This window comes from Anastrepha ludens, chromosome 3 (genome assembly GCF_028408465.1).
Source record: "Anastrepha ludens isolate Willacy chromosome 3, idAnaLude1.1, whole genome shotgun sequence".
NCBI classification, from domain to species: domain Eukaryota; kingdom Metazoa; phylum Arthropoda; class Insecta; order Diptera; family Tephritidae; genus Anastrepha; species Anastrepha ludens.
The window spans coordinates 89,891,629-89,918,016 of record NC_071499.1 but is presented as its reverse complement, the minus strand read 5'-3'; the positions used below and the strand labels follow the sequence as shown (position 1 = coordinate 89,918,016).

Sequence of the window (26,388 nt, the reverse complement as noted above, 5' to 3'; positions counted from 1 at the left end):
CATACATAATATAAATATAAAAACGTAGTTGAATGCATTAATGTGGTATCTATATCATACATACTTACATACATACAAAGAAACTCATAAAAATAGCGCCAACATAAATATCGCTCAACTAAGAAATGAATGAACACAATTTTTTTTGCTTTTGAAGCTATATGAATGGAAGTAAAAGCGCAGTGCTGAAAAGTGAAAAAGGAAACGATCAACCGCAATCCCGTTGTAGCTGAAGGAAATTGGGTCGACAATCAAAAGACAAAAGAAACGAACTCGATTTGGCACACATGCGGAGCGCAACAATAAAATTTAAAGACAAACTAGCATAAAGACAATCAGACAGCTAGTCAATCAGTGAACAAGCTACCGCGCTGACCACACGATTCAACTAGTACGCGTATCGAATTGGCGTCGAACGTTGGCGGCAAAAAAGTGCGCATGCGCACGCGTATATAGTAAGAGCATGTGGGCTGACCATGATGGTTGCTGTGCACCACGCTGTCCACCCGCCCCCACTGCAACCTGCACAATTTGCAATTTAATGACGGCGTCCACTAAAACGCAATTGCGTTTTTCAGCTAATCTTCGTCACTTAAGTGCTAGCGGCAGCAGCGACGACGACGAACGCGTTCAGATACGCAGCGAGTTAAGTGAGCGCGTAAACAAGCTCGCACAATCGCTGTAAGTTATTAAAGCTCGCACCGGTTGAGTTGGCGCTGGCGCGCTTGAAGCAGGTTTGTAATGATGACGACAGCGGCAGTTAGCCAGATTCGATATGACTTGATTTAGGCGGTGAGCATGCGCAGCGAAATTCTTTTAACTCAGTTTCATACATTTTTTTATTTTTAAAACATTTAATATGCGCTGCAATGATCGTTGTTGTGCTGAATATTGATCACAGAAAATATGTATGTGCTTCAATTTTAATTTATAGTTGTTGTTGCTGATGGTAGAGTTACAAGTAAGCAACAAATACGCCAGACGAACAGATGTTTGGAACAATGAGAATTTTCACGCTTCAGCGCAACCGCCAGCCAATAAACTCTAAGCATTGTAATAGTAAAATTGTAATAAACATTAAAGCGAAAAAAAAACACGAAAATAATCCAAAAGTGAGACAATTGGCAATACACAGGTGTGCTCCCAAAGGGCCGGAACACTTTGCACGCCACTCCACATGCAACATTTGACGACAGCGAACAACTTGTTGTGCTCCACTAAGTGGAATGTGGGGTAACGTCAGAGGGAGCAATGATGCGAAAAAATCGCGTTAATTGGTTTCACTTTTTTACTCCGATTGCACGCGCTCAAGTCAAACAAGTCAATCGCGACGATGCGATTTGCCGATTTAAGTGTTCGTTTGTTGGTTTATTGGATGTTATTTCATTCTTAGGTAATTACTCACACTAGCATGGAACTCACTGACTAATCGTCATTGGTTTTAGTGAAAAAAAAAAAAAAAATGTTTTTACAGTGCACTGGATTCAAGTGTCTGCCTGCATAAGTTAATGCAACATTTTTACAAAGTCATAACGTGTATTTTTTACACGAATTTAATTTTGCAAATTAGATTATTTTATTTACATTGTGTTGTTTTGTTATAATTGATTTGTATATAGATACAACTTTTTATGTATTTTTTCAATTAAAAATTAATTAAAATTCAATCTAGTTTATTAACGCTAACACTTAAATTTTTATTTCCGTTTTAATGCAGATCCACCTTCGGTATTTTAAGTTATTTTTGGTATGTAAATTTAGTTCAGTTTTTTTTTTGTTTTTGAACTCAACACCCGTATATTTTATGTCGTTTGAATGTAATCCGCTGAACAGAAGTGATGACCCATTTTTGGTAACCTTTGCAAATAATGCAGGTAGTCTTATTAAATATGCGAAGCGTGTGGAAAAAAACTTTCAAGAGAGTCAAAGTTTAACCAAATAGTGAGCGCGAATCCATTTTATTTGTTTTTTTAATTGATTTGCGAAAATCCTTGATTTTTTACAGTTTTAAGCAGATAACCTGCAATACACGTAACACATACATTTCCATTGTGCACATTACAAGAGACCATCTAAATTCTAGCAAGAAATTTCTACTTACATTAGATTTTTGCGTCATTTGCCAATTTGGGCTAATCTTTTTAGAAATATGTGATGCGAATATACATGCGAAACAGATATGTCGGCAAATTGGCGAATACAACCAAAGTCTTTCTGTGTGTTTTCCTTTCGCAGTTGTAACCGGAAAGCACCTTGTCAACTGTGTCAACACCGGCTTTATTCGAACTAAATGATGCAATAATAAAAATATAAAAATATAATTATGCTTTTCACGCCAACCCTTAGTTTTTTGAAGTAATCTATGTATTATTTTTCTCCGAAAAACACTCATTGGCTGTATATGACCGTTATTAGGTCTATACTACTTTACGAGACTATAGTCAGATGGACGCCTCTCGACTCCCTCGGAAGTGAATTATAGAACTTTCTTGATTTATTTGAGGTCATCTGCATATGTCGGTTAAGTTGATTTCATTTTCGCTTAATAACAACCAACCACCAATATTTCAAAATATTTAATTTTATACGAGGGGTGCCTTTTATATTTCGGGATTTGGCAATCCTGGTGTTGCAATCTGGCAACTGACAGCTGTATCGCAAAGTTTGACATTTTTTGGCTTTTACGTACTCAGAACGTTTTGAAATACCAGCGCTGTTTGTGTTGTTTACAGTAACTTAAAAGATTCATTTCGGTCCAAAAATGGAATTAAATCGTGAACATTTTCGTGCGATTATTTTTTACAACTTTCGACGTGGATTAACTCAGCAACATTGCATGGATGAACTTAATTCCTTTTTTGGCGATGAAGCTCCATCAAGGACCAGTGTTTATCGATGGTATGGTGAATTCAATCGTGGTCGTAGTTCACTCCAAGAGAATTTCGTAAAGGTCGTCCAAAATCAGTTGTTGTTCCGAAAACCATTGATGCTGTGCGCGAACTGATATTGCAAGATCGTCATGTGACCTATCGTGAGATTGAGACAATCTTAGGCATTAGTGGGACCAGCATACATTCAATATTGCATAAACATTTGACTGTCAAAAAAATTTGTTCGCGTTGGATCCCACACAATATGTCAATCGCTCAAAAAAAGGCTCGTGACGATTGGTCGAAGGAAATGCTCAACAAATACGATCGCGGGGTTTCGAAACACGTCTATGACATCGTGACAGGTGATGAATCATGGATTTACGTGTATGAGCCCGAAAGTAAACAGCAGTCGACTGTATGGGTGTTTCAGTCAGGTGAGCCAAATGCAGCAAAAGTCATGGGCATGTCGCAACCGTACCACTAGAACAACGCAGAACAGTAAATTCTGAGTGGTACACAACCATTTGTTTGCCAGTTGTGTTCCAAGAAATTAGGAAAACCAATCGCCAAAGACGGATCACTCTTCACCAGGACAATGCGAGCTCTCATACATCGGCTCAAACAACTGCATTTTTGAGCACCCAAAACATCGAATTAATGGGTCATCCGCCGTATAGTCCTGACTTGGCACCGAATGACTTTTTTTTATTCCCGTACGTAAAAAACAAACTGAGAGGTCAACGTTTTTCGATACCTGAAGAAGCGGTTGCGGCATTCAGAATGCATGTTTTGGAAGTACCTCATTCAGAGTGGCAAAAGTGCTTCGACAATTGGTTCAAACGCATGCAAAAGTGTATAGATATTCATGGAGAATATTTTGAAAAACAATAAAGTGATTTTCGATGATTAAAATTTGTTTTTGTTCTCTAATCCCGACATATAAAAGGCACCCCTCGTATTACCTTAAAACATAGCTATTATCTCTTTTGTTTCCACATTTCCACAAAGCTCACCCTGTTTCATTGCATCTAGGGCCAGGCAAGATTAAAAGATTAAGATTCGTGGCTAAGTCGATTTAAGAAAATATACGCCAAATTATCATTTATTTGCACAAAACTTCTCGGAGAAAAATTTTAGACTTCGGGTGAGATAATGCTTCATGCTTCACGCACACTTTGACCAACCCCGGTCTATATACCACATTTAGTTCAACAACCGCATTCATCTATTCACCTAATTTAGCCGCAAGTGTCTTCTGGCTATTCAATGAATAAAAAAAAAATCACTCGAGGGACGTCATTTGGATTCCTTAAAAAATATTAAGCGCTAAACTCTACTTGAACTGAAGGCCCTTGAAGAATAGAGAACTGTTTCCGAGACTGGAGAAGTGGAAAAAAATGGTGGCATAGGCATATTTTTCCGACACCGATACATTTAAGAGGGTGAAATAAATATTGTAGAATGAAAAAGTATTGTGAAATGTATAAATAATGGTACACCTCGATGTGATAGTAGTAGTAAACCGGTTGGTCATTGGTTGCAAGAATTCGAAAAGTGCCGTAAAATAATTAAGCTCTACTCCCACATTATATGAATATATTGTATAATAGGTATAAGATGAGTGACATATCTCCAATCGGTTTGGTTTTCTCGTTTAGATGTTTTATTTATTTTTTCTAGTTTTGGTTTTTATTTTCTTTTTTTTTAGTGTTTTATTTTGTCCTACTTGTCTCTTGGTGCAATCGATTGTAAAAATCTTTGTACGCACACAAATATTTCCGACCGTTCACCTTAGATAAGGGCCTTAGAATACTCCTTAGTTTAAAGGTTTGAATACGTCGACGACATTACTATACAGGGAAGTCGCTTTCAACAGAAGAAAGTTTTTTATAAAAACCATCTGAAATTATGAAGTGGCTTCAATCCGTAGGATCGAAAGGATAAAGTCAAGGGTCCATTTGTTATATTAGTTTCGTTTAGTGGTTGTAGTTTAATTTCATTTGTTTAAATAAACATAATTTAACTTTTTTCTTTGTAATAGTATTTAAATTCGGTAATTGTCAACAATGTTAACAAAATTTTTACTCCATTTCGCATTGTAATTTTTCGCAACGTAAAATAAATTATTACCTTTTTGCAGTCCCTGCTTAATGCAGCATGAGTAACCAATTTTAAATTTTAATTCCTTGCAGCCAATCTTCGCACACTCATTACAACAAATATTTACCATTAAAAAAAGAACTTAAAACTTCACATTATCTTCAACACATTAAAGCAAATCTCATCATCGATTACGCGATTCACCTTAGCCAATCGATCAACAAATCATAGTCGCAAATCAATTAATAATTTGAAGACTGCTTTACGTTCTTAGACAACGAACAATTTACGTTAATATTTTTTAATAAATAAATAACAAAAAAATCAAAGATTCTCAATTCGATCCAATTAGTTTCATCTCCAGTAAGATGCACTTGAGAATGGCTAATAATCGTTTTGAAACGAAAACAAATATATAACAACAACAAGTATATTTCAACAACGGCAGCACACCGTCAAATTCAATTCGATTCGATTTATTCGTATTATTTGTGAACCGGCGACGACAGAAGCAACACAACGCCTTTTCGTACTTGTTGAGATACTTTGTGGTGTAGTTCGTACAAGTATCGCGTCACAACTGATCTGTCGATCTACCTGCTTACGATTTTCAAGCGCAAACAATTTGCGGTATTGCGGTCCATCAGAGAGTTGTTGTTTGTTACTGAGCGGAGCGGAGTGGAGCGGCGCATATTACCTGCCTCCTAAGCCCACCGCACACCACGCATTGCCCACCCAATCGCTGCGCCTTCCTCTAACAATTCAAATATTATCTTATAAATGCTTATATGTGTATATGAGTGTGCACACACACACACGAAACATCTTTTCCTCCAAAATCACTTTAAAACACCGATGACGACGCCATATACATACATATTGTTTTGTTTTTACTTTCAGCCTTAGTTGTCGTAACAACACCAACAATACCAATAATAATAACAACAACAACAACACTCAGAATATCAGCGTTAAAACGCCAACACGCAGTGCGTCAAGCTAACACGGGCGTCCAGTTTGGGGATTGTCAAAGGGTAAGCTGAGTAAGATAAAAATATTCTGGATTAAATCTCATATTGTTATTGGAAAATTTTGGTGGTCAAACCATTTCCAAATAGTGGCAATTTAGTGGACTTTACTACTGGTTCCCATTTAGATTAAATCGCTTAAAATAAAATATATGTGGTATGTACTAGGTTATTAATAAGTTTTGCGGTTCGATAAGAGAAGGTGTTGCCACTACCCTAAATTTTTTTTATTATGTTGCTATGAAGAGTGATATGAACGTATCCATTTAATGTCCACGTGTCACAGTATTTTCTACAATGGAAAAAATCGGGTATCGTACAGACGTTGAATTTTTATTTTTGGAAGGTTCAAAAGCGTCGAGTGACTGAAAGAGACTTAGTAGGGGAATCTCATTGGGCAGTCTAAGTATTCTTTTGACTGAAGTATTGGGTTTCAGAAAGTTGTGTGCCCAATGTGTGCCGCATTCGCTAACAATGGAACAAAAATATTTGCGAATGCAACTTTATCAGCAACATTTAGAGCGTTTTCGAAAGAATAAAGTGGATTTTGTACGTGATTCTCACTATGGATGAGACTTGGGTCTATTACCATGATCATAAATCAAAACAAGAGGCTAAAGAGCGGTGGTAACCTGGTTCTTTGGCTCCGAAGCGAGTTGGTATCCAGAAGTCGGCCAAGAAGGTGTTAGCATCAGTTGTTTGGGATGCCAAAGGAATTTTGTTTGCGGATAACTTGCAAACTAGTAAAGCAATAAATTCTGAATATTATTGTACCTCTTTAGACGAACTGAAGGAAAAAATTTGTAAAAGAGATTCAGTTTGCAAAAGAAAAACATATTTTTCATCAGAGCAACGCACCCTGTCATAAGAGTATTTTGACAATGGCAAAAATCCATGAATTAAATTTCGAATTATTATAGCATATCGTATTCACTAAATTTGGCCTAGCGATTTTTATCTGTTTCCAAACCTAAAAAATGCATGCATGGAAAGCGTTTTTCATCAAATGATAAGGTCTGTGTAAGCATATTTTGCAGCTAATAAATTGGAATCTCGTTGGAACAAGTGTATTGATGCTCAGGGAGACTATACTGAATAATAAAGTGTATTTCAAACCATAAAATTGTGATTTTCTTATCGAACCGCAAAACTTATCGAACAGCCTGGTATGATATGTTTATAATTTGTGCTTACGTCCTTTCTTTTTTATAAACATTATGATCCATGACGAAGCTCCAACTCCACACTAGGCATAGATCATGTGAGTTGGCAACTCTACATTTTTTCACTTAATTCAATTTTTAATACAATATTATAAGTATATATAATAATACATATAATTGACACTTTGGCCGAGTTGCTTCTCCGATTTGTACTGTGAGCCTTGATGCTTTTCCACAAATGGTGAGACTTACTATTTTATGCCGCTTTCGAACGGCAGATGATTTTTTATAAAGAGCTTTTTCGTATCAGAAATACACTCGAAAGTTTGCCATTGCCTGCTGATGGGCGACCACTACTATGCAAACAAACATTATGTGCATTGCAGTGCATTTCAACTATAATGGAAATATTTTTCATTGTAAAAAAAATTAGTTTATCCACATTAAGCTTATTCGAGGCACGCTGTAAAAGCGACAGTATCGCAGCACTTATAAATGTTTGCAGCCCTGTAGGTAATGCTAAACTGATACTTCTCTGATGTTCAACACTTATATACGTATTTTGCTTCGATAGGTGAAGATGAATACTCAAAGAAAAATAATAATTTTCTATAGATATTTTCCCTGATAATTTATATATTGACAGTAGTTTACTATTAAAAATGGCAGAAGAGAGAAGAATGAAGCAATCGTGCAAACAAAACAAAATTTGTACGATACCAATTTAAAAGACTTTGCGCGCAGCAATAGCCGAATTTTTGACAGTTAGAATGCTTTACTTTTGCCAAACTAGTCAATTTTAAAAAATCACACAACATAGTGGTTGTGATTGCAACTCGAACAAGCCCATTATTTGACGAGTAAAAAAACCAGCAATAAGTTAACAAAACGAAGGGATTTTGTCTGCTTGTAGTTTATGCAGTCTGTTTAATGGAAGCGCCGAAATTCAAACTTAGAGTTCAGTTATAGAAATTTTAAAAGCTGCTAAATAGGTGTATGCTTTTCGCGATATAAAAGTATTCGCGCATACAAAGATCCAAAAATGTCACGTGCATCTGGAGCAAAATATTTGAAGAAGTCGAATATATACATACATATATATAATTGGCGCGTACACCCTTTTTGGGTGTTTGGCCGAGCTCCTCCTTTTATTTGTCGGGTGCGTCTTGATATTGTTCCACAAATGGAGGGACCTACAGTTTTAAGCCGACTCCGAACGGCAGATATTTTTATGAGGAGCTTTTTCATGGCAGAAATACACTCGGAGGTTTGCCATTGCCTGCCGAGGGGCGACCGCCATTAGAAAAATGTTTTTCTTAATTTTGATGTTTCATCGAGATTCGAACCAACGTTCTCTCTGTGAATTGCGAATGGTAGTCACGCACCAACCCATTCGGCTACGGCGGCCGAATACGTTCATAAAAAAAGAGTGCAACGGCATACTGAAATTAAAAACGTTGACGACTTCCCCGACGGGGTCCAAAAAAAAAAAAAACTTTCCAAAGCAAGATCATCGGATCAGTGATTTGTTTGTGAAAGCGCCGAACTTATTGTTGCGTGAAGCTGAAGCAGTTTTAAGGAAAAGAGGATCCCCCTCAAATACCCGATTCGACAACTTTCGCAAAAATTAACACAAAGTATGACTGGAAATGTAAAACCATTATAACTATACATTTTACTGAATAAATATTATAAGCCCGTACAATGCAATTTGTTAGAATGAAATTGGTCAAGTAGCTTGTAAGCTATGGCGGTAACGCTTCTATTAGACAGAATTAACTTAATTTAATTTTAAACTTAAACTTAAATCTAAACTATAAAGGTGAATGTCTGTACGTTGTCCGCGCATCACTACGAAACGACAACACCAAATGACGTAAAAAATTTTATATATTCACATTTTCACCCAGTGAAGGTTATAGGCATGATTTTATGATGGAACTCCCTTCCCACAGCCCCCAGGCCACGCCACCACTCTCATTCGTCACTAATAATCGAATATTTGCTTAAATTTAATCTAAAAAATCTTAGTTTTTCCTATTTCCCACTATTTATAGCACACTCTAGTCTTCATAATCCGCATAAGCTGTTCAACTATGAACCAAATGCAAAGTTCAAAAACAGAAAATTAATAAAAATAATTTTGCTTGATGTTTTTCTGATTGGTTGTTTTGATTTTATTCAACGAGGCATAGCAACGGATGCCGGGTATTGTAATATTACGGTTATTAATGAAAAATTATTTTCTATGAAATTATTGTTTGTAATTCTTCTACATACATATCCTAAATCCCTCAAAACTACTCCTACGCGGGCGGGGCCGCGGGTTAAAGCTAGTTAATAATAAACTTCGATTCATTTCTGTAATAAATTCCTTCACCACAAAACAAAAAAAAACAAAAATACACCAATTAGAATAGTTTAGAATCGATTATTTTTTGGGTGGTAAAATTTTCTATTCGATTTTTGTTAGAATGGTCCAGAACTGCAACTTATTTTGCTTAAGCCAAAGAATTTATGAAGGCAAACCCTTAACTCACCCAGCTTATTTTACCACTCAATTTAATTTCTAGAAAACAATAAGTATTTGCAGTGAATTTTAATGGGTCGTTAAACATTATAAACTCCTTCTAGAAAGTGTCCCCTTTCGCATTATCGCCCTTAACGAACCCATGCCAATATCCATATAATCCATAAATTTAAGAGTAGAAGACTTTTTCCCCCGTACATAAGAGTTAGTTTTATGTTAAATTTCTTGCTATTTTATTGTTATTAATATTAATATTAAAATATCTCATATAACTTTAAATTTGCTCACATTATTTCTTCCATTAAAACCGCAGTTTAGTGTACAGCCTCGAATTCTCAAATTTTAACTGAAGTGAACACTAACCGACAGTTTTCTTGTGAATTCGTTCCTAGGAACATACAATTTCCCTCGGAACTCATTTTGAAAAAAGAAGTGGAAAGTGAAAGTGAAGCACAGGTGTTCAGTCAAACGTCGAACTCACAGTGAATTTTATTGAAGTTCAGTCGGAGGTGAATTATACCTAAACACTGTCTGATAGATGTGGTTGACTGTGAAGTAGCCATCTTGTGCAATACATTTCACACAATTCACTAATACATTTTTTCCAGGGAATGCCCCACGACTAGCAGCACAAAGCAAATAATATATAAAGATAAGAACGAGTAATTCCCGACCCGTTGCGCTGGTTAAGAAATTTCAGCACACAAAAACCAATTGGAACTCATTAGAATCAGTTTAGTATGGAAAATAAGTTTTGAACATAAAATATATTTTAAACAAAAATTAGTAGTAACAGTTAAAACGAACAAAAAATGTTAAAGTGAGTTTCTAAAAACAATCATAATTTACAAGAACTCAAATCTTTCGCCATCATTTACCTTTAAGCCCCCACGCTTGCGGAATTTCCGGCCACGCCACTGCTTGTGTGTGCGTGTGTTTTTGATCTTCACTTTGGTAGCGAGTTTTTCAAATATGGCAAATCAAGGAGCGAAAATTATTACAAAAGCAAGTTGTAAAGATTTTGACTATTTTGTGTGAGCGTGACGCAGTGCTGAGTAATTACTCATATGTTGTATGTATGTATCTATGTGCTCGCGTTGGCTGGCTGCTTGATTGGAGCGGTGAGTTGATCTTGAAAGAACCTGAATTAGAATCTTTCCTATATTTTGCTTTCTTTCGTTCATTCATTTTCGATATTGACTTGTTGCTTGCAGTAAATTTGTACTCTCCCCTAGAATTAAGATATGCTTTTGGGGAACTCGAAAATATCTTGTTTACTAATACATATTTGCTAATATCGCTGAAAATTAAAACAAAATTTACATTTTTAAATCTAATTTCTCAAAAAAAAAAAAATGAATTAATTAATTAAAAATAAAATCAAACTAGGCTAAATTAGAAAGAATGCTGTTGCTAATACAATTTTCTAGAATAACTAAATAAAATTCAATGGTTTTGAATGCACACTTAACATACATAGATTCTTATATACATATATTGGGTATGGGAATAAGTTTTCGTCCTTCTTACCCAAAGTTACGCATTATTTAAACTGTTAAATCGTACATGATACTATGTGAAGTATGTGGCATTGCACAATAGATCAACTCTGGTCGCAGTGCGTAATGGCCTTCTAATAATAATGTGGCATTGGAAGCTATAACTTTACTCCATCTTCCAGGCAGAATACGGAAAATTCGAGTTCTTTTGACTTGTTCCATTCATTGAGCCAATTTGCGATACTCTCGTAAGAAATGAACTGCTCTCCAATAAGGACTGACTGCACTGATCGGAACAGATGGTAGTCCGAAGGTGTAATGTCTGGAGAAAACGGCGGGTGGGGCAAGATTTCCAAATTTAGTCCTTCTAAATATTTCTGGACCGATTTAATAACATGTGGCCTGCGGGTTGTCATGCAGCAAAATCAATTTGACCTGTGTACTGAGAGTTCCATTTAAATGCATTAGCTGCAGTCGGTAATGATCGCCAGTGATAGTTTCAAATGGTTTAAGAAGTTCATAATAGATGACACCCTTCTGCCCACCTTTGGAACATGATTTTTTTTTCGCTGTCGGTGGACCTGGTTCACCAGGCAGGTTGCAACATTTTCGTCGCTTAGGGTTATCATAATAGATCCATTTTTCATCGCCAGTGACGATGCGATGCAGAAAAACTTTTCTTTTCTGCCGTTCAAGAAGCATCTCACACGTCACCAAACGTCTCTCGATATCCCTCTCCTTCAATTGATGCGGCACCCAGTTACTTGCTTTCTGGACAATTTCCATCGCGTGCAACATCCAACTCTTTAGACATATCATCAAAGGTTCGACATGCGTCTTCATTCAATAACGTTGTAGTGCCCCTTCGCGATCTTTATTACTCACGTCGAAATCACCACTTTGGAAGCGTCAAAACCACTCTTTACAAGTTGTATTTGATGGAGCGCGATTACCGTAAATATTGATCAATATACGACACGTTTCAGCTGCACTTTTCTTTAAAAGGTAATAATGAAGCATGACTTCCCGTAAATGCTGCTTTTTCGGGACGAACGTAGACATTTTTGACGTCAGATAAAAAAGGATCTCTACGCTTCAAACGAATGTCAACTACTGCGATCGAGACCTCACCTATACACCTTCAAATCACCAGTATATTACTAGAGCGAACACAAAAGTAGCAGCGATCCCTTTTTTGCGAGGGCGAAAACTTATTCCCATGCTATATATATATATGTATAGCTTTTGGCAACATGGAGACACGGACTATCACTTTTCGTAGCTGCTCAGAGGGCATGGCTGTTGGGAAAAGCTGCACCATAAATACTGCACCGAATACTGACAAAAGCACAGAATACGAGATTTTTCATTGCGACCGCTTCGGAGAAGAACGAGCTATTCTCGTACAAGCCCTGGTTCGTCAACCATGCCCCAGCACCCTCATACGAAATATGTGCGCAACCAGCAATAAGAGGGAGGCAACCTGTGTGAACGTTTACAGCTAAAAACGTGACGCGACTCCGTAAAATGGATTGGCAACGCAAGGCGATGCAGCAACAGTTACAGCAACAGCAACAGCAACAGCAGCAGTGAAGGCAGACGCTTTATGACAATCACAGACTTTTGAGTGAAGCACTCCATATAATATCGCACAGAAGACAAGACAGGAGTAGGGTTAATATAACACTATTGCAACTTTTCCGATGTCTCTTTAACCACTTATGAACACTGTGAGAGTAATTGGGGCTATCGGCTACGCACGCAGATACCTGTTGTGCCTTCGGACATAAACGTGGCTCTACCCAGATGTTATACTTTTATGGTCCCAGGGTAGAATTTAGTCAAGGGGGGGAGGATTGTTATAGTATAGTGTGACGACACCATTGATATGTTTCTGACATTTCTGACCTTTTTCAAAAAAAAAAACTTCTGGCCAAAAATCAAAAAAAAATGATATGTCATAGATAGTAAATGTGTGTATATGCATCGTTTATCCTTCACATCATTTTTTTTTTGTTTCATAATACCATTCAACTATTATCGGACAATAAAGATTTGAATCTTAATGTATTTATGCGTGTAAATGTCGGTTGTTTGCATTGCATAAATGCACTTCCTTCTCACCTTTACAGCCTGGCTGTTGGTCACATCATGAATTTAGCACGAGTCAATTCATAAATATGCACACAATTATGTTGTGGAATTGTGGATGTGAAAAAATACAAAATATTGATTCTAAACCATTGCAAAATGCACTCATGGCACCCTGTAGCAGGAGGCAGTATCAACATATGGCAAGTGTGCGTCCAAACAATCGGCGAGTGATGTGATGACGGTGTTGCAAATCAAGTATTGTGCTTGTTGGGTATGTGTGTGCCTACATAAAACAAACTAAAAAAAAAAATTAAAGAAACCCACATTTGGTATTGTGTGGTAAAAAAGATTTTAATTTTTTTTTTTTTTTTTTGCTTCAAACCAACTTACATAATTAATACTTCTGTATGTATGTATGAATATATATGCGTATGTAGACGTAGTATATAAGTGGATACGTATGTATGTACATATGCACATTACATAGCCAATATTGAAATAGTGTTGACCGCCTGTAACGCGACGATTACATCAACGATAATTAACATATTTGAAAACTAATGCAAGCGCGAAAATTTTCACATTAGATATGTATGTACATATGTACTTACATGTGTTTATATGTATATGTGAATGAAATATGTGTATATGTATATGAGAGCAACTGTTAAAAAACAATATTAAATCCAATGGATGAAATTAAAAAAATAACAAATAATATATTGTAAAAAAAAGGATAATAGGTGTATTGTAAAAACAAAAACCGAAAACTGCAAAGTAAAAAACTGTTGATGCAGTTTTTTTCGGAATTCATTTTTATTCATTAATTACCAAAATTAAATTATTTCACTTATTTTTTAACAAAAAAACTAACGAAACAACAAAAAAACGATATGACGAAACTCTATCCAATGTTCAATTAGCTTAAAAAACAAATTTATTCATTTTAAAACTAGTTTTTTTGAGTACTTTTAGTATTTACTAGGTCCCCCAATCACTGCTTGAAGGCATCGTGACACTGATCTATGCCTCCATCTACTCTTTCTTTAGCGAGTTTGCATCAGTTCCTACAATTCGTCGAATTTTTCTCTCAAAAAGCTCCCAATCTATCGGATTTGAATCCGGACTCTATGGCGTTGTTTTTAGTTGCCTGGGTGTGTGACAATTAATGCAGTATGCTTTGGAAAGCAGGTAGAAAAACCCAACCTTGCCCAAGGTCCAAGCATTCTACTGATGGCTTAAAATGTGGCTCCAATATGTTTTTATATTTATACCGGTTCATAGTACCTTCAAGAAAGTGCATCTTTCCAAAGCCAGTTACAGTTATAGCTCCTCAAACCATTGAGCTACCACCGCCGCGCATGCCAGTAGGTATCAAATTTTTCATTTCCATATCCGCATTTCTTCTCTCCCATATTTTAGTCCAGCCATCTCTTCCAAATACATACATATATTGAGCCTCGATTCGTCAGTAAATAAAACTTTACACCAGAAATCCATTCCAATCCAGCCAATGTGTGGCCAAGTAAACTCAAGCCGAAGGCAACGGTTTTTTCTGAAGTCAGATGCTTTTTACGTGGTGTCCTGCTGAAATATCTGCTATGAGTAAGATATTTCTTAATAATTCTTGAATGAACGATATGTTGGACCACTTACGGAGCACTAATTCTCGGATCATGGTCGATTTCCCTTAAAATGGAGCTTACACCTCTTCTAGACCGCTTGTTTAGGCGGTCGGTTCGCTTTTTATTTTCATACCAATTATTACAAGTATGTATGTATGTAATAGCAACAACAATTTATCAATTGAAATTTTCGAATAACGGTTCTTTACAGCTACTTTTTCAATGCTTGCTTGAGTGAACCAAAGCAGTTGGATATCTTTAGACTTTTGTCATACCGCGTTTTTGTTGTTTTGTTAATTTTTTTGTTATAAAGCAAGAGGAATAATTTAAATTTATGAATACGTATATGGAAGGATAAAAGTTCAGGCGAACCGAGACTACTTACATAAAAATATCTGTCGTCGACCGTTTTAGAAATGTCACATTTTTTACTTTTTTTGTATTCATGGAGTTTTTTTTAATAATATATTTTTTCAGGCGGAAGTTAGCCTTAATGTTCCTACTCGAGTTTTAACCCTACAGTAGTCGCGCCCCTGAAACTGACGTAATTGGTCGCGCGGTCTACATATGTAATCCATTTTAAAATTAAAAATACAAAAGATAAATATTTAATTCTTCCATTGCTTTTGTTTTAAATATTCTTCTTATTGTTTAATTTATTAATATTAATCAAAAATAACATAAATAAACTTTCAGTTCTTGCATAAAATAAATAAAAACCAAAACATCATTTTTTAACAAAAAATTAAGATACTTCACAAAAGTATAAAATATATATAAAATAACCAGAAGATAATTGAGATATTTTAATTGTTTTCGAAACATGACAAACATACAGTCTTGGAATGATCAGGACAAATGCGTTTATTGCAAGCGTTACACACTTTACGGGTGCTTTTATTACGGTCCCTTCCACAATCGTAGCAACGACCGACGTAGTTATTGTGCGTTGGACCTTGATGAGTTACAACTTGTGGAAGATCCAGGAAGTCTTTTATTTTACATTTTTAGTGTTCTAGGTAGCGTGGTAAGTGTTAATCTTTGGTGAGCCAGTGGTTTCATCCAAGTCTATGAGAAAATCACGCCTTTTGACAGATTCATAGTTACTGTTTGCAGTGTAAATGCATAATGCGTTGAGAGCACTGAGGTTTACAAGATTATAGAACTTAGTCAGCGGCCACCTTCTCGAATTCCTAGATACGTCATAAAGAGAACACACATTGTCAACCAGATCAACGCCATTTTTAGTGCGATTATAGTATGTTATTGTATTATTTCCGGCTTTCGTTGATCTCCGTTGTCAGAATCAATCGCTGTATCGTTGAGCATTGTAGACATGGCTATTACCACTTTCTTGGCTTTTAGTACATAAGAAACCAGAGTATATGGAGAGTGGAATCCAAATTTTGAGGAGCATATTGGATTGCCTCTAGCTATGAATTCCCGGTGAACTTCGCTTTTATCTTTTCGAACGGTAGCAACCATTGTAATTCCATTATCAAATCATTGCTTTGCTATTTTCAGAGAAGAAAACCAATTGTCCATAGTAATATTGATATGTCTATTCGAAATAGGTTGCACCATTCTCATCACGATATCAAATCTCTCGTTGCTTAACCGAAATGGACCTGCGGGTTGTTGGCCGGCGTAAATTTCTAAGTTATAGGTGTAGGGGTAATGAACATCTACAAGTGCAAAAACTTTCAGTCCATACTTAGCAGGTTTATTTGGAATATACTGCCGAAAAGAACAACGCCCTCTGAAGGACAAGAGTTGTTCGTCCAAAGTCATTTCAGCAGAGTAGCATACATATGCAAATATTATCAGAAAAGTTCCACAAAATTGTAAAATGAAAAAGTATGCCAAAAGTCCACTTTTCTTTACAAAGTGTAACTAGCTATTAGCATAAAACCTAATTTAAAATACTTACGTAATCGGTCGCGCGGCATACATACGTAGACCATGAATTTCACGAACCTCTAGCGATAAAACTGCATTCGACAATTAACAGCGGAACACTGAGAGTGACTCTCTATTTATTAGTTACAAGTAGCAAAAATCTCCGATGAAATCGATGCAAGATTTTCAAGAAATTTAAAATTTAACAATGGTGGATTACATATGTAGACCGCGCGACTACTGCAGGGTTAAAACACTTAAGAATTCTTTTTTATTCACGTAAAACACGCGCCTATGAAAGGGAAGGACGATGCGACCAAAGACTCCTCCTATCAGCGGCTGGAACGTACCTACGAGCGCTGTCCCTACCATTAAATAAAAATCATGATTGGCGATAGACGGAAAATTCAGCCCACATGGCGAAGCATCCGTTAATTGTTTGAGGCTAATTGAATTCGTTAGGCCTGAGACATGGTAGTTTCCAGCACCAGACTCCAGCACGAAAGGACCCATCAAATCAATCATGTTTCGAAAGACAGAATACGTGCTTCCAGTGTATTAGATGCGCGTATGATCCGAGTACTCAACATCGACTCGGATCAATATCTTGTTGCAACCAAGCTCCGTACACGACTCTATGCAACAAAACACGCACGTCTAACTACACAGGGAAAATTCGGCATCGAAAAGTTGCAATAGCAACGGACATCCAGAAGATTCGCCACCTGACTCCCACTTCTGTTCTCATAGGAAAAACAATTGGTACGATGAGAATTGGCACGGTGCCACAGAAAGAAAAGGGGCCAATAGGGCCACGCTACAATCGGGCGCAACGATAGCCATGTGGAATCGCTATCGGGAGTTGAAAATGGAAGAGAGACGTATGTATATCCAAAAGAAGAAACGAGAGAGTGAATTACATGAGTGCGAAGAACTTGAGATGTTGACCGATAGGAAAAACCGGAAAGCTCGGCAGCTTACAGAAAGTTTTAACACTGACAGACTTACAGAGGACTTTAACAACCGCGAGAAGCTGATGGTAAACGAGGACAAAACGTCATCAAACAAACAGTCGGCGATTCTAAGGAAGATTTTTGGACGTTTGCATGTTGGCGACGGTGAATATCGCAGGCGGTGGAACGTCATCCGCATGGATACAAGTGTTCCAACTTAGAAAGTGTTCGATGGGGTACCTGCTTGTGTGAGCAGAGAAATAGGAAAGAAACATCAGGTAAAGAAGGGCTGATGTGTCCAACTGGTGCTGGATAACGCGAGAAAGAAGACTGGGCCGTTTTGTTAATTTCAGCCAAGATCGCATTGGTAGTTATTGCGCCAATCAAGAAGAAATGCTTATTATATTACAACGACATTAGCAACAATAACGACAACAACCTTAGTAAACCACTTAGATCCTTATACCAAGATTTCAACTATCGTTTTAGCATTTTTAATACATCGAACTCGATTTTTATTGGTGTTTTTATGCAGCAGATACCTATTTTCCGTAGCTGAGTAGTATTACATCCCGACACAAAATAAACTCCTGCCTCTCTAGACTCAGCGCCCTGGACTGGGCTCCTTGTACTGGATGGGCGGGAGGAAGGCAAGCGCTATATTTATTTTGACAGGTGTGATTATTCACACGAGTTCGCGCATTTTTAATACCAATCTTAAATATAGTTGTATTCCAACTCTAAGTTTCATTAGGCATCTCCTTTTTTATAGTCGTTATCCAGTGGGATAAACTGAAACTGAAGCGAAATCGATTCGTCGTCACACATTTTGAGGGCATCTTTTTAAGAGCCTGAGAAATTAAAATGATAATACAAAACAGAAATATTGTTGGAAAGAATTTTGTTTTTTATTGATAGATGATTTCATGACATTTATTTTTTTAATCTGATATCCGGCGTATGTCCGGCGCGGCTACGAGTTACAGTCCAATTTTTCTTCCAATAATTGTGGCAATATTGCAATAAATCGGCCAATGATGCCGCCAGTGTTCTATGAACTTCGCCAACAGATGTATTTTATTTTATTGTATTTTTTTTCAAATTTCCGCAATTTGGAAGCGCTGTTCTGCCGCTGAAAGAATTATGATGACTTGTCAAATCTTACTGAACGGAAATGTCAACACAGTTTCCCATTCTCCGCTGTCAAACCAAAGTTACCGATATCGATAGTTCTCACGCAGCTAAAACAAAAGCCCAATATACAGGGCCCGCCATCTATTGTTACGGATTTGAACTAGGTATTATTTGAAGAATGGTAACCTTAGCTGTCATCTGATTTGACAGAAAATTAGTTTTATTCTTCCGCTGAACGAAAATGGTTGTGTATACGCTCAAAGAACGCTGGGACATATTGCGACATTACTTTGAAAATCATGGTAATGTTGCATAATGTGTACGAAAATTACGTACGGCAATGGGAAGAAGAAAAGCACCGAATGAAGCGTATGTGCGTTACTTTGCGAAAAAAGTAAGAGAAACTGCGATTTGACGCCGTTGGATTATTATCTTTGGGGTGCCGACAAAGACCAGTGCCAACAAACCAGCAACAATTGATGCACTGAAGACCAACATACGCGATGTCATAGCTGAAATACAGCCGCATACAATCGAAAATGTGTTGAAAAATTGGACCGATCATAAGTCATGAAGTTGTGTTCCATCATTAACCGGAAGGATTGTACTTCAAAATAAAAAAAAAAAAAAACAGTTTGGAAAAATATTGAGTAGTTTCTTTTTTGTAGCATTTTTAATTCCGTTAAGTTACATGGCGGACCCTTTATATGTATGTACTTGTGCATAGGTGCATATATCAAATGTGTAGCGTTCCATACTCCAGTTATAACACTCTAGTACACTAAAAAATGAGAGAAAAACTAAAAATTTAACAAAATAAAACCAATTTAAAAAGCAATTAGTAGAATTACGTCCGAAAAACAGAAATTCTGCTAACCTACACATATGTAAGAAAAACCCAACGTTAAAAAATATTATTTTAATGAAATACTAATCATAATAATAAATTATAAACATTTGTTAGGAATACCTTGTAACTATAACATTTTTCGATACGCCCACATACTACACAAGAAACATTAAAGCAGAACACATATTGCGACCACTTCCTACATCGCCCATAAATTGTAAAGTGTAACAAATTCTACCTCTCTTAACGTCTATCAAAATCGAAATTATAAGAACATTATAACTGTCATTTTTCATTTTTTACAATTGCTTTTTTATTTCAGACTACTACACGCTAAAAATGGTACACGGGAAGGTGTTCGGTCGGTGATTCTTTGCTTTTGTATGTATTTCTTCAAATGTGTTGTAAGTAGTAAATAGTATGTATGTGTGTATGATTATAAACAACGAATGCTTTCCGTAAATATGTGGGTGTTTTTGACGGCGATTTGTGGTGAGTACGAGTTATATGTATAAAAAAAATTCTATATAATAATGAAGTACGCTAATGTGCTGCAAAAAACATACGCAGGCACATAAGTGTATGCATATTTTGTTTAATATTTTATTTCTTTTTTTATACCCACATGCACACACTTATGTACGCATGCACAGTTATGAGGGTTTCGGTCTTATGTAATTCAATTGAAATCATATTACGATTGAATTGAGGTGTAATATACTCGTATATGTAGTCGTATGTATGCATAGAATTGTGCATATACCATAGTGCGCTAAAGTATAAAGTTAATTTTGGTTTTGTTTCTTTTTTGAGTTTATAGGTATGCAATTAAGAACAATACATTAAGTAAAGGTAAATTAATGCTAAAGTAAATCTTAGTATTACATATTTATGTTTCTTTTCATCATAACAATTACACTATCTTGACTAATTTAGTGAGGGAAAACTCAGAAAGATTGCTCATATACACATTTCGACAATGACTTAAATAAGGAAAATTCTCTGTGATGTCTACGGTATCGAGTCCAGGTTAATTCATGTAATAAAGCGCAAATTCCATAGGCAAATTCATATTGGCAATCCAATCAATTTGTTAACAAATGAAATCATTGAAATTGCCATTAAAGCTGAAGATGAAATTTGTAGCATTTTTACTAGCTTTTATGCGGTTTTCATTAGATATTATAGTTTTTCAGAGGTTATTTATTATATTATGTGTGGAGGGATTTTCTTGTTGTTATTATTGGTAGTATTTATTCATAGTGCTTTTGTTGGTACTCAAATATACACTGCTTGCTTTAATACTCTTTCTTTCTAGCAATTGTTATTATTTTAATACATGTTTGTTTTTACTGTAGTAATAATTATATTTGCTGCTACACTTGCACTTGCCACTGAATGTTTTCTTGAAGTTTTGGCTTGGTTTGCTTTTATATTTCTTTAAGAATTGAACGCGAAGGTGACTTGAAGTGTTACAGCCTTCAGAAAAGGCTCATTCCATTTAAACCCACCGCCTCATAACCGCTTTAACATGCGCTTCTTTTCTTTGATGAGTTTCTCTTTTTTCTTGTCTTGCAGTTTTTTGTCGACTGCATGCCTTTTAGATGAGGGTCCATCGTCGTCTTTCGAATCACCACTAGCCGCACCCTTAGCAGGCTGAAAGAAATATGTAAATCAGTATTAATAACCAATTCAATAATTTCAATTAAATGAGGTGTTTAAAATGTTAGCAATTTGAGTTGCAGAGATTTAATGCTGATTTCTTAGTCCCCCTAAGACGTTGCATCTTATCGTTTAAATGATTAAAGTAAGCTATATCTGTATTGCTGAAAATGTATTAGATGCCCCGCAAAAGCCGTATATTTAAGGCAAGTTTGGAGCCGTTGCCCGTTTCACCTTTTGTCGATATCGGCTGATTTCCAGATCGTTGTTGTTATTGTAGCAGTTTCTCAAGTCGTGCCGACCACAGTTAAGTCCCCGGTCGTCATTGTCAATTTCAGCTAAAAGTGAAAGTCATACTATTTCGACGGGATGGATCTGAAGAGGGGTGTTAAGTGATTGGGCTTAAAAAGGATGTAAATAGACGGTTGGTGTCGTGCAGGGTACCTTCACCTGACGAACATAAGTTGAGTGTATCGGGGTCGATTCCAAATCGCTAGAGGCTTCGCATACAAAGCTTCATATGCTTCATAACAGTTGACATTATTTTGAGCCGATCCACACCATAGTGCCGATCAGGGTTTGTTATCATGTTCAACAATCGAAAAACTATTGCAACGCATTACTAGAATAAGCAGCGCATCACTAAAAGTGCCTAATTAAAAAAGAACGATACTTTTTTGGTTGCGATTGGAGGATTAAAAAATTTCTATCATTTTGTTTGTGCTCAAATACTACATTGAATTGGGCACATGACCAAAATTCTCCACTTATTACAATAAATTTAGCTTTACTTGACTTATGAAATTTTCTAGAAAAGTGCCTTTTTTGCATTTTCAAAATTTCATCCATAAAACAGCTATTATCGAGAAAAAAGTTGTATCGGTACTTTCCTTAACTGCAAAATACAATCCATATGGTGGCAGTGTCCCGCAACCTTCCAATACAAATGGTTTAAATACTGTAGTAGAACAGTATTCACACAATGTATTGGTAGATACGTTCTGGAAGTCAGCCAGTTCCAGGATTATCAAATATTTTCAAATCGATTAGATAATCAAGTATTAAAATGGGAAGAATACAAAACAAACTTATTCCACGGGACGTAAAATAATTTAGATTGATTCGTGAGGAACGACAATAATTTGTTAAAAATGAATCGGACTTTTGCAGTAGATAAGAAGGTATGCCCAACGCGTTTTTTTGCAACAAATTTGCTTTTGCAGAAATTCTTAACATCGTTCGGTAAACAAAGACAACACAGTTATTTGGTCCACAAAAGTTGGCGTTGGTATCTCATGTTGATTTTCAGAGATTAACTTGCAAATATAGGATAATATTTTTACCACTCTGATGTTAGTATATATACTAACCTGCGCATGAATCTCCGTCATCATCTTAGCGCGCTGAGAGTAATCATCGTAACGTTCAAGTAGCAGTTTACCAGCTTCTTCGTTTAGCGCAGATTCCGCATTTGGTACAATAAGAAGGCATTTTATGGTGAGCAATATATGTTTAATACCTAAATCAGGTTTCCAATCCTTTTTTAACGTGTTCACGCAAATCTCACCATTGGCCGCCACATTCGGATGGAAGATTTTTGTAAGGAAAAAGGCTTTGGGCGGTGATTGTGGAAAATCTTTTCCGAGTGTTAGCTTGACACGAAAAACTCCGCCAGCATAAGGGGTACCAGCTGAAAGTAAACAAGAATAAACATTTTATAAATGTGCACACCAATTTGATACCTAAATAAAGCTTTTGGCAATGAACTTTACAGAAAATATTCGGTGATATTATTATCGAACACGCAATGCTAAACAACCATTTTGGAAAGGCCGCAAGACGTACGTTCCAAGGGCATCTAGCATTGATTTTTCAATTGGTCACGTTTTCTTATAGCTTTCTTGTTGCAGTGGATGGGGGTCAACACGAAATGCGTATTTGCATACGTTTAATCTTTTACATATGACTTACCTGGACCCTCGATAAGCGCCTGAATGTCAGTTACATCAGCGTCATTTATTTGTATTTTTATTCCTTCCAACGGAGTTTCACTTATTTGCTGCATTTCCTTCATTACTTGACGTATTGTCTGTGGCGACAGATTTTCCACATTTGATATCTGCACAAGCACATGAAAAGTTAAAGAAAAACAAAATGTATACAACTGTTACTTGTAGCTGAACAGTGAGTGGGATGCAAAACACATACCGAGCTCATGGTTATGACTTTCGATTTTTGCTAGCTGCGTTGTTTGTTGGTTGCTAATGCTATGACGTTAGTGGCTGATGCTGCAGTCGATGCTCTTACTTTCCACTTGCTTTGTTTTGCTCCTGTGTTTTATTTGTTGATTCGTCTTGTGCAACACAACTGGCAGTTCAATTTTCCTATGTTATATGTGCGTATTTTTTCGGATTCCCTTCACCTTGGCCACACTTGCTTCCTGCACCCACAACCACACAATCGTTTTAAATACAAATCGAACCTGCGCCGTGCAAAAGCGTCACTTTTCGTCCGTTCGTCTGTCCGTCCGTTTTTGGAAATGGGCAATTGGAAAATGTATTCGTATGTTTTTTTGTTTTCCTTCAATTTCCCACTACTGCGTTGCCTTTGCGGTGGCGTCGCTTTGTTATTAATCTTTCATTCAATATTTTCTGCATCAAATTTTCCGTGGGTAAAAGTGACTTTTTTTAACTCACTACTTTTTTGTTGGTTTATATATTTTTATTTTCAGCATATATTATAGTTGCTTCAAAAACTTCACTCGAATAACTAGAATTTTATAGTTTCGAACAAAACTCCCAAAAAGAAAAATGTCAATCGGCGAAACAAACTTTTCCCACTCGACAAAAACAGTGTTGCGATGAAGTTTTTCTCAATCGGTACTGCTTTTTGGGTGTCTACAATTGGAATTTGTCAACAGCTTCAAAGGAAACATCTTTGCTGCACTTTTCACCTTATTTAGGTTTTATAATAGTATTACTTTTTATGATTGATATTTAAACCCACACCACGTGTTAATCAAACGTTGGGATATGATTTTTGCAGAAAAAAGCTAGGTAGATATTTTAGTACCCAACAGTGCAACCATATGTGCTTACTAAACACACCGTTTATACTTGTCGTCTTATTGTGCCAGTAGGTGGCGCTGCCTCCTCGGAAGCAGTAATATGGGGTTGCTTTGCACATTATTTGGCACTTTCGCGCTTTATTTAAAAATATGCTATGAAAAATTGGTTGGAATTAAAAACAAAGACAAAAAGGGTAAATGAAAAACATAATCAGCAAATAAAGGAAACGCTGTAAGAAATGTTGACTTACATTCAACCTAATCAAGACAAATCACGTTGCATTATTTGGATGTGTATGAACGGTAAACATGTGTTGCATTGCTAATAACTGTGAAAATACTTAAAAAATAATTTAGCACACTGCCAACCTCTAATGAAACAGGCAAGTAATGAATTATATACTTTATTCATTCAATCAAAAACTCCGTTCGTATAAACCAGAATAATAATGCACTTCCTTCAACCCTTTTTATCCAATTTACTCAAACTGAAAACTGCGATTTCGCAATTGCCTGAAGAAATTTATTCTTTTTCGTTGCTCTGAAATATTAAACAGTTTATCGTCCATAAACTTGGTATCCACCCACGGGACCATTTCGAAGTCGTTAACAGTCCTTCGATTAAAAAGTGGATCTGGCGAATCTACGGCATGCATTTTTTTAGGTCCACATTTTGCGGGATATGGTTCGACGTAATCGCGTTTGTAAGTCGAAATATTTTGAGTTCCCTTAGGTTTATCAAAGTACAACAAATCAAAGCGGAAGTCATTCATCGGATAGGACTGAAAATTTAGTTGCTTGCGAGCAATTATCCTAACGTTTGATGTCATTTTCCGGCCAGCCTCAAGACTTTCATGTGTAACTGATTTTGGTGTAGGCATATTGACATCATAGCTCATCCATTCTCCAGTCGGTCGGCATTTATACATTTTTAGTGTTTTTCAAAACAAATGTAAAGAATTTTAAATGAAATATGTGACGTAGAACGAAAAAGAAGTTCGATCATATTTATATTATATACATATATCATAGCTATATTTTAGTGCGTTATCTGCAATTATATGTTAATAAATATCTAGTACTCATTTGGTACATATGTATACCTAAAATTTGTTAAATTAGCTACCAAGTTAATTAGTTCATATTTAGTTTGGATAAATAATGATATCATTGAAGGCAAACACATACAACAATATATATGTTGGCACAATTGGCTGCATTTGCAAAAATCAGAGAAGGGGGCGTACACCCTTTTTGGGTGTTTGGCCGAGGAAATAAGCTTGGAAATGGAGATAATCTAGCATAATTTTACAACTCTCATCTTTGAATTTTAATGGAAATTTCAAATAATATATTATATTATGCAATTTAGATAGAGACACGGTTTGATTTCCACTTAGAAAGCTATTTATGTTGCTTGCCACCATGTTGCAAGAAGAGTGTATTTAGCAACTTAGCACTTATATTACGTTCACATATAAGCAGATTGTCTACTTTTTCGTGCTTTACTCCCAATCCGAGATTCTTCTTATTCTTAAATGGCGCGATAATCGCTTATGCGATTTTGGCCGAGTTTAACAAAGCGCGCCGGTCGTTTCTTTCTCGTGCTAACCGGCGCCAGTTGGACACAAGAAGTGAAGCCAAATCCTGCTCCACTTGATCTTTCTAACGCAGAGGGGGCCTTCCTCTTCCTCTGCTACAACGCATCAAATAATTTCAGAGCCGGAGCATTTGGATCCATTCGGACGACATGACCCAGCCAACGTAGCCGCTGGATCTTTATTCGCTGCGCTATATCTTTGTCGTCGTAAAGCTCTTACAGCTCACCGTTCTGTCGCCTGCGTTATTCGCCTTTGGCAACGTGCAAAGATCCAAAAATCTTTCGCAGAATCAAGATGTCAACATCATCGG

General features: G+C 36.4%; 3 protein-coding genes across 3 annotated transcripts in view; all 3 read right to left on the bottom strand.

Annotated features, from left to right (window-relative positions):
• The window catches only part of LOC128858430 (uncharacterized), a 137,388-nt gene extending 131,847 nt beyond the window's left edge, over window positions 1–5,541 (bottom strand). Inside the window, exon 1 of the mRNA XM_054094702.1 lies at window positions 5,004–5,541. The gene's annotated coding sequence lies outside the window, so the exon portion shown is untranslated. The remainder of the gene's footprint in view (window positions 1–5,003) is intronic.
• A 14,495-nt stretch (window positions 5,542–20,036) lies between these two features.
• LOC128858429 (ubiquitin-conjugating enzyme E2 S) lies at window positions 20,037–24,452 on the bottom strand. The gene is made up of 4 exons (XM_054094694.1): window positions 23,619–24,452; window positions 23,382–23,529; window positions 22,781–23,100; window positions 20,037–21,404 (listed from the first exon to the last, which is right to left on the bottom strand). The coding sequence occupies exons 1-4, from the start codon at window positions 23,625–23,627 to the stop codon at window positions 21,264–21,266; spliced, it is 618 nt and encodes a 205-aa protein (XP_053950669.1). The 5' UTR covers window positions 23,628–24,452; the 3' UTR covers window positions 20,037–21,263.
• Window positions 24,453–24,897: 445 nt separating this feature from the next.
• LOC128858428 (uncharacterized) lies at window positions 24,898–25,506 on the bottom strand. The gene has a single exon (XM_054094693.1). It carries the CDS (start codon window positions 25,404–25,406, stop codon window positions 24,957–24,959), a length of 450 nt encoding a protein of 149 aa, XP_053950668.1. The 5' UTR covers window positions 25,407–25,506; the 3' UTR covers window positions 24,898–24,956.
• Between the last annotated feature and the right edge of the window lie 882 nt (window positions 25,507–26,388).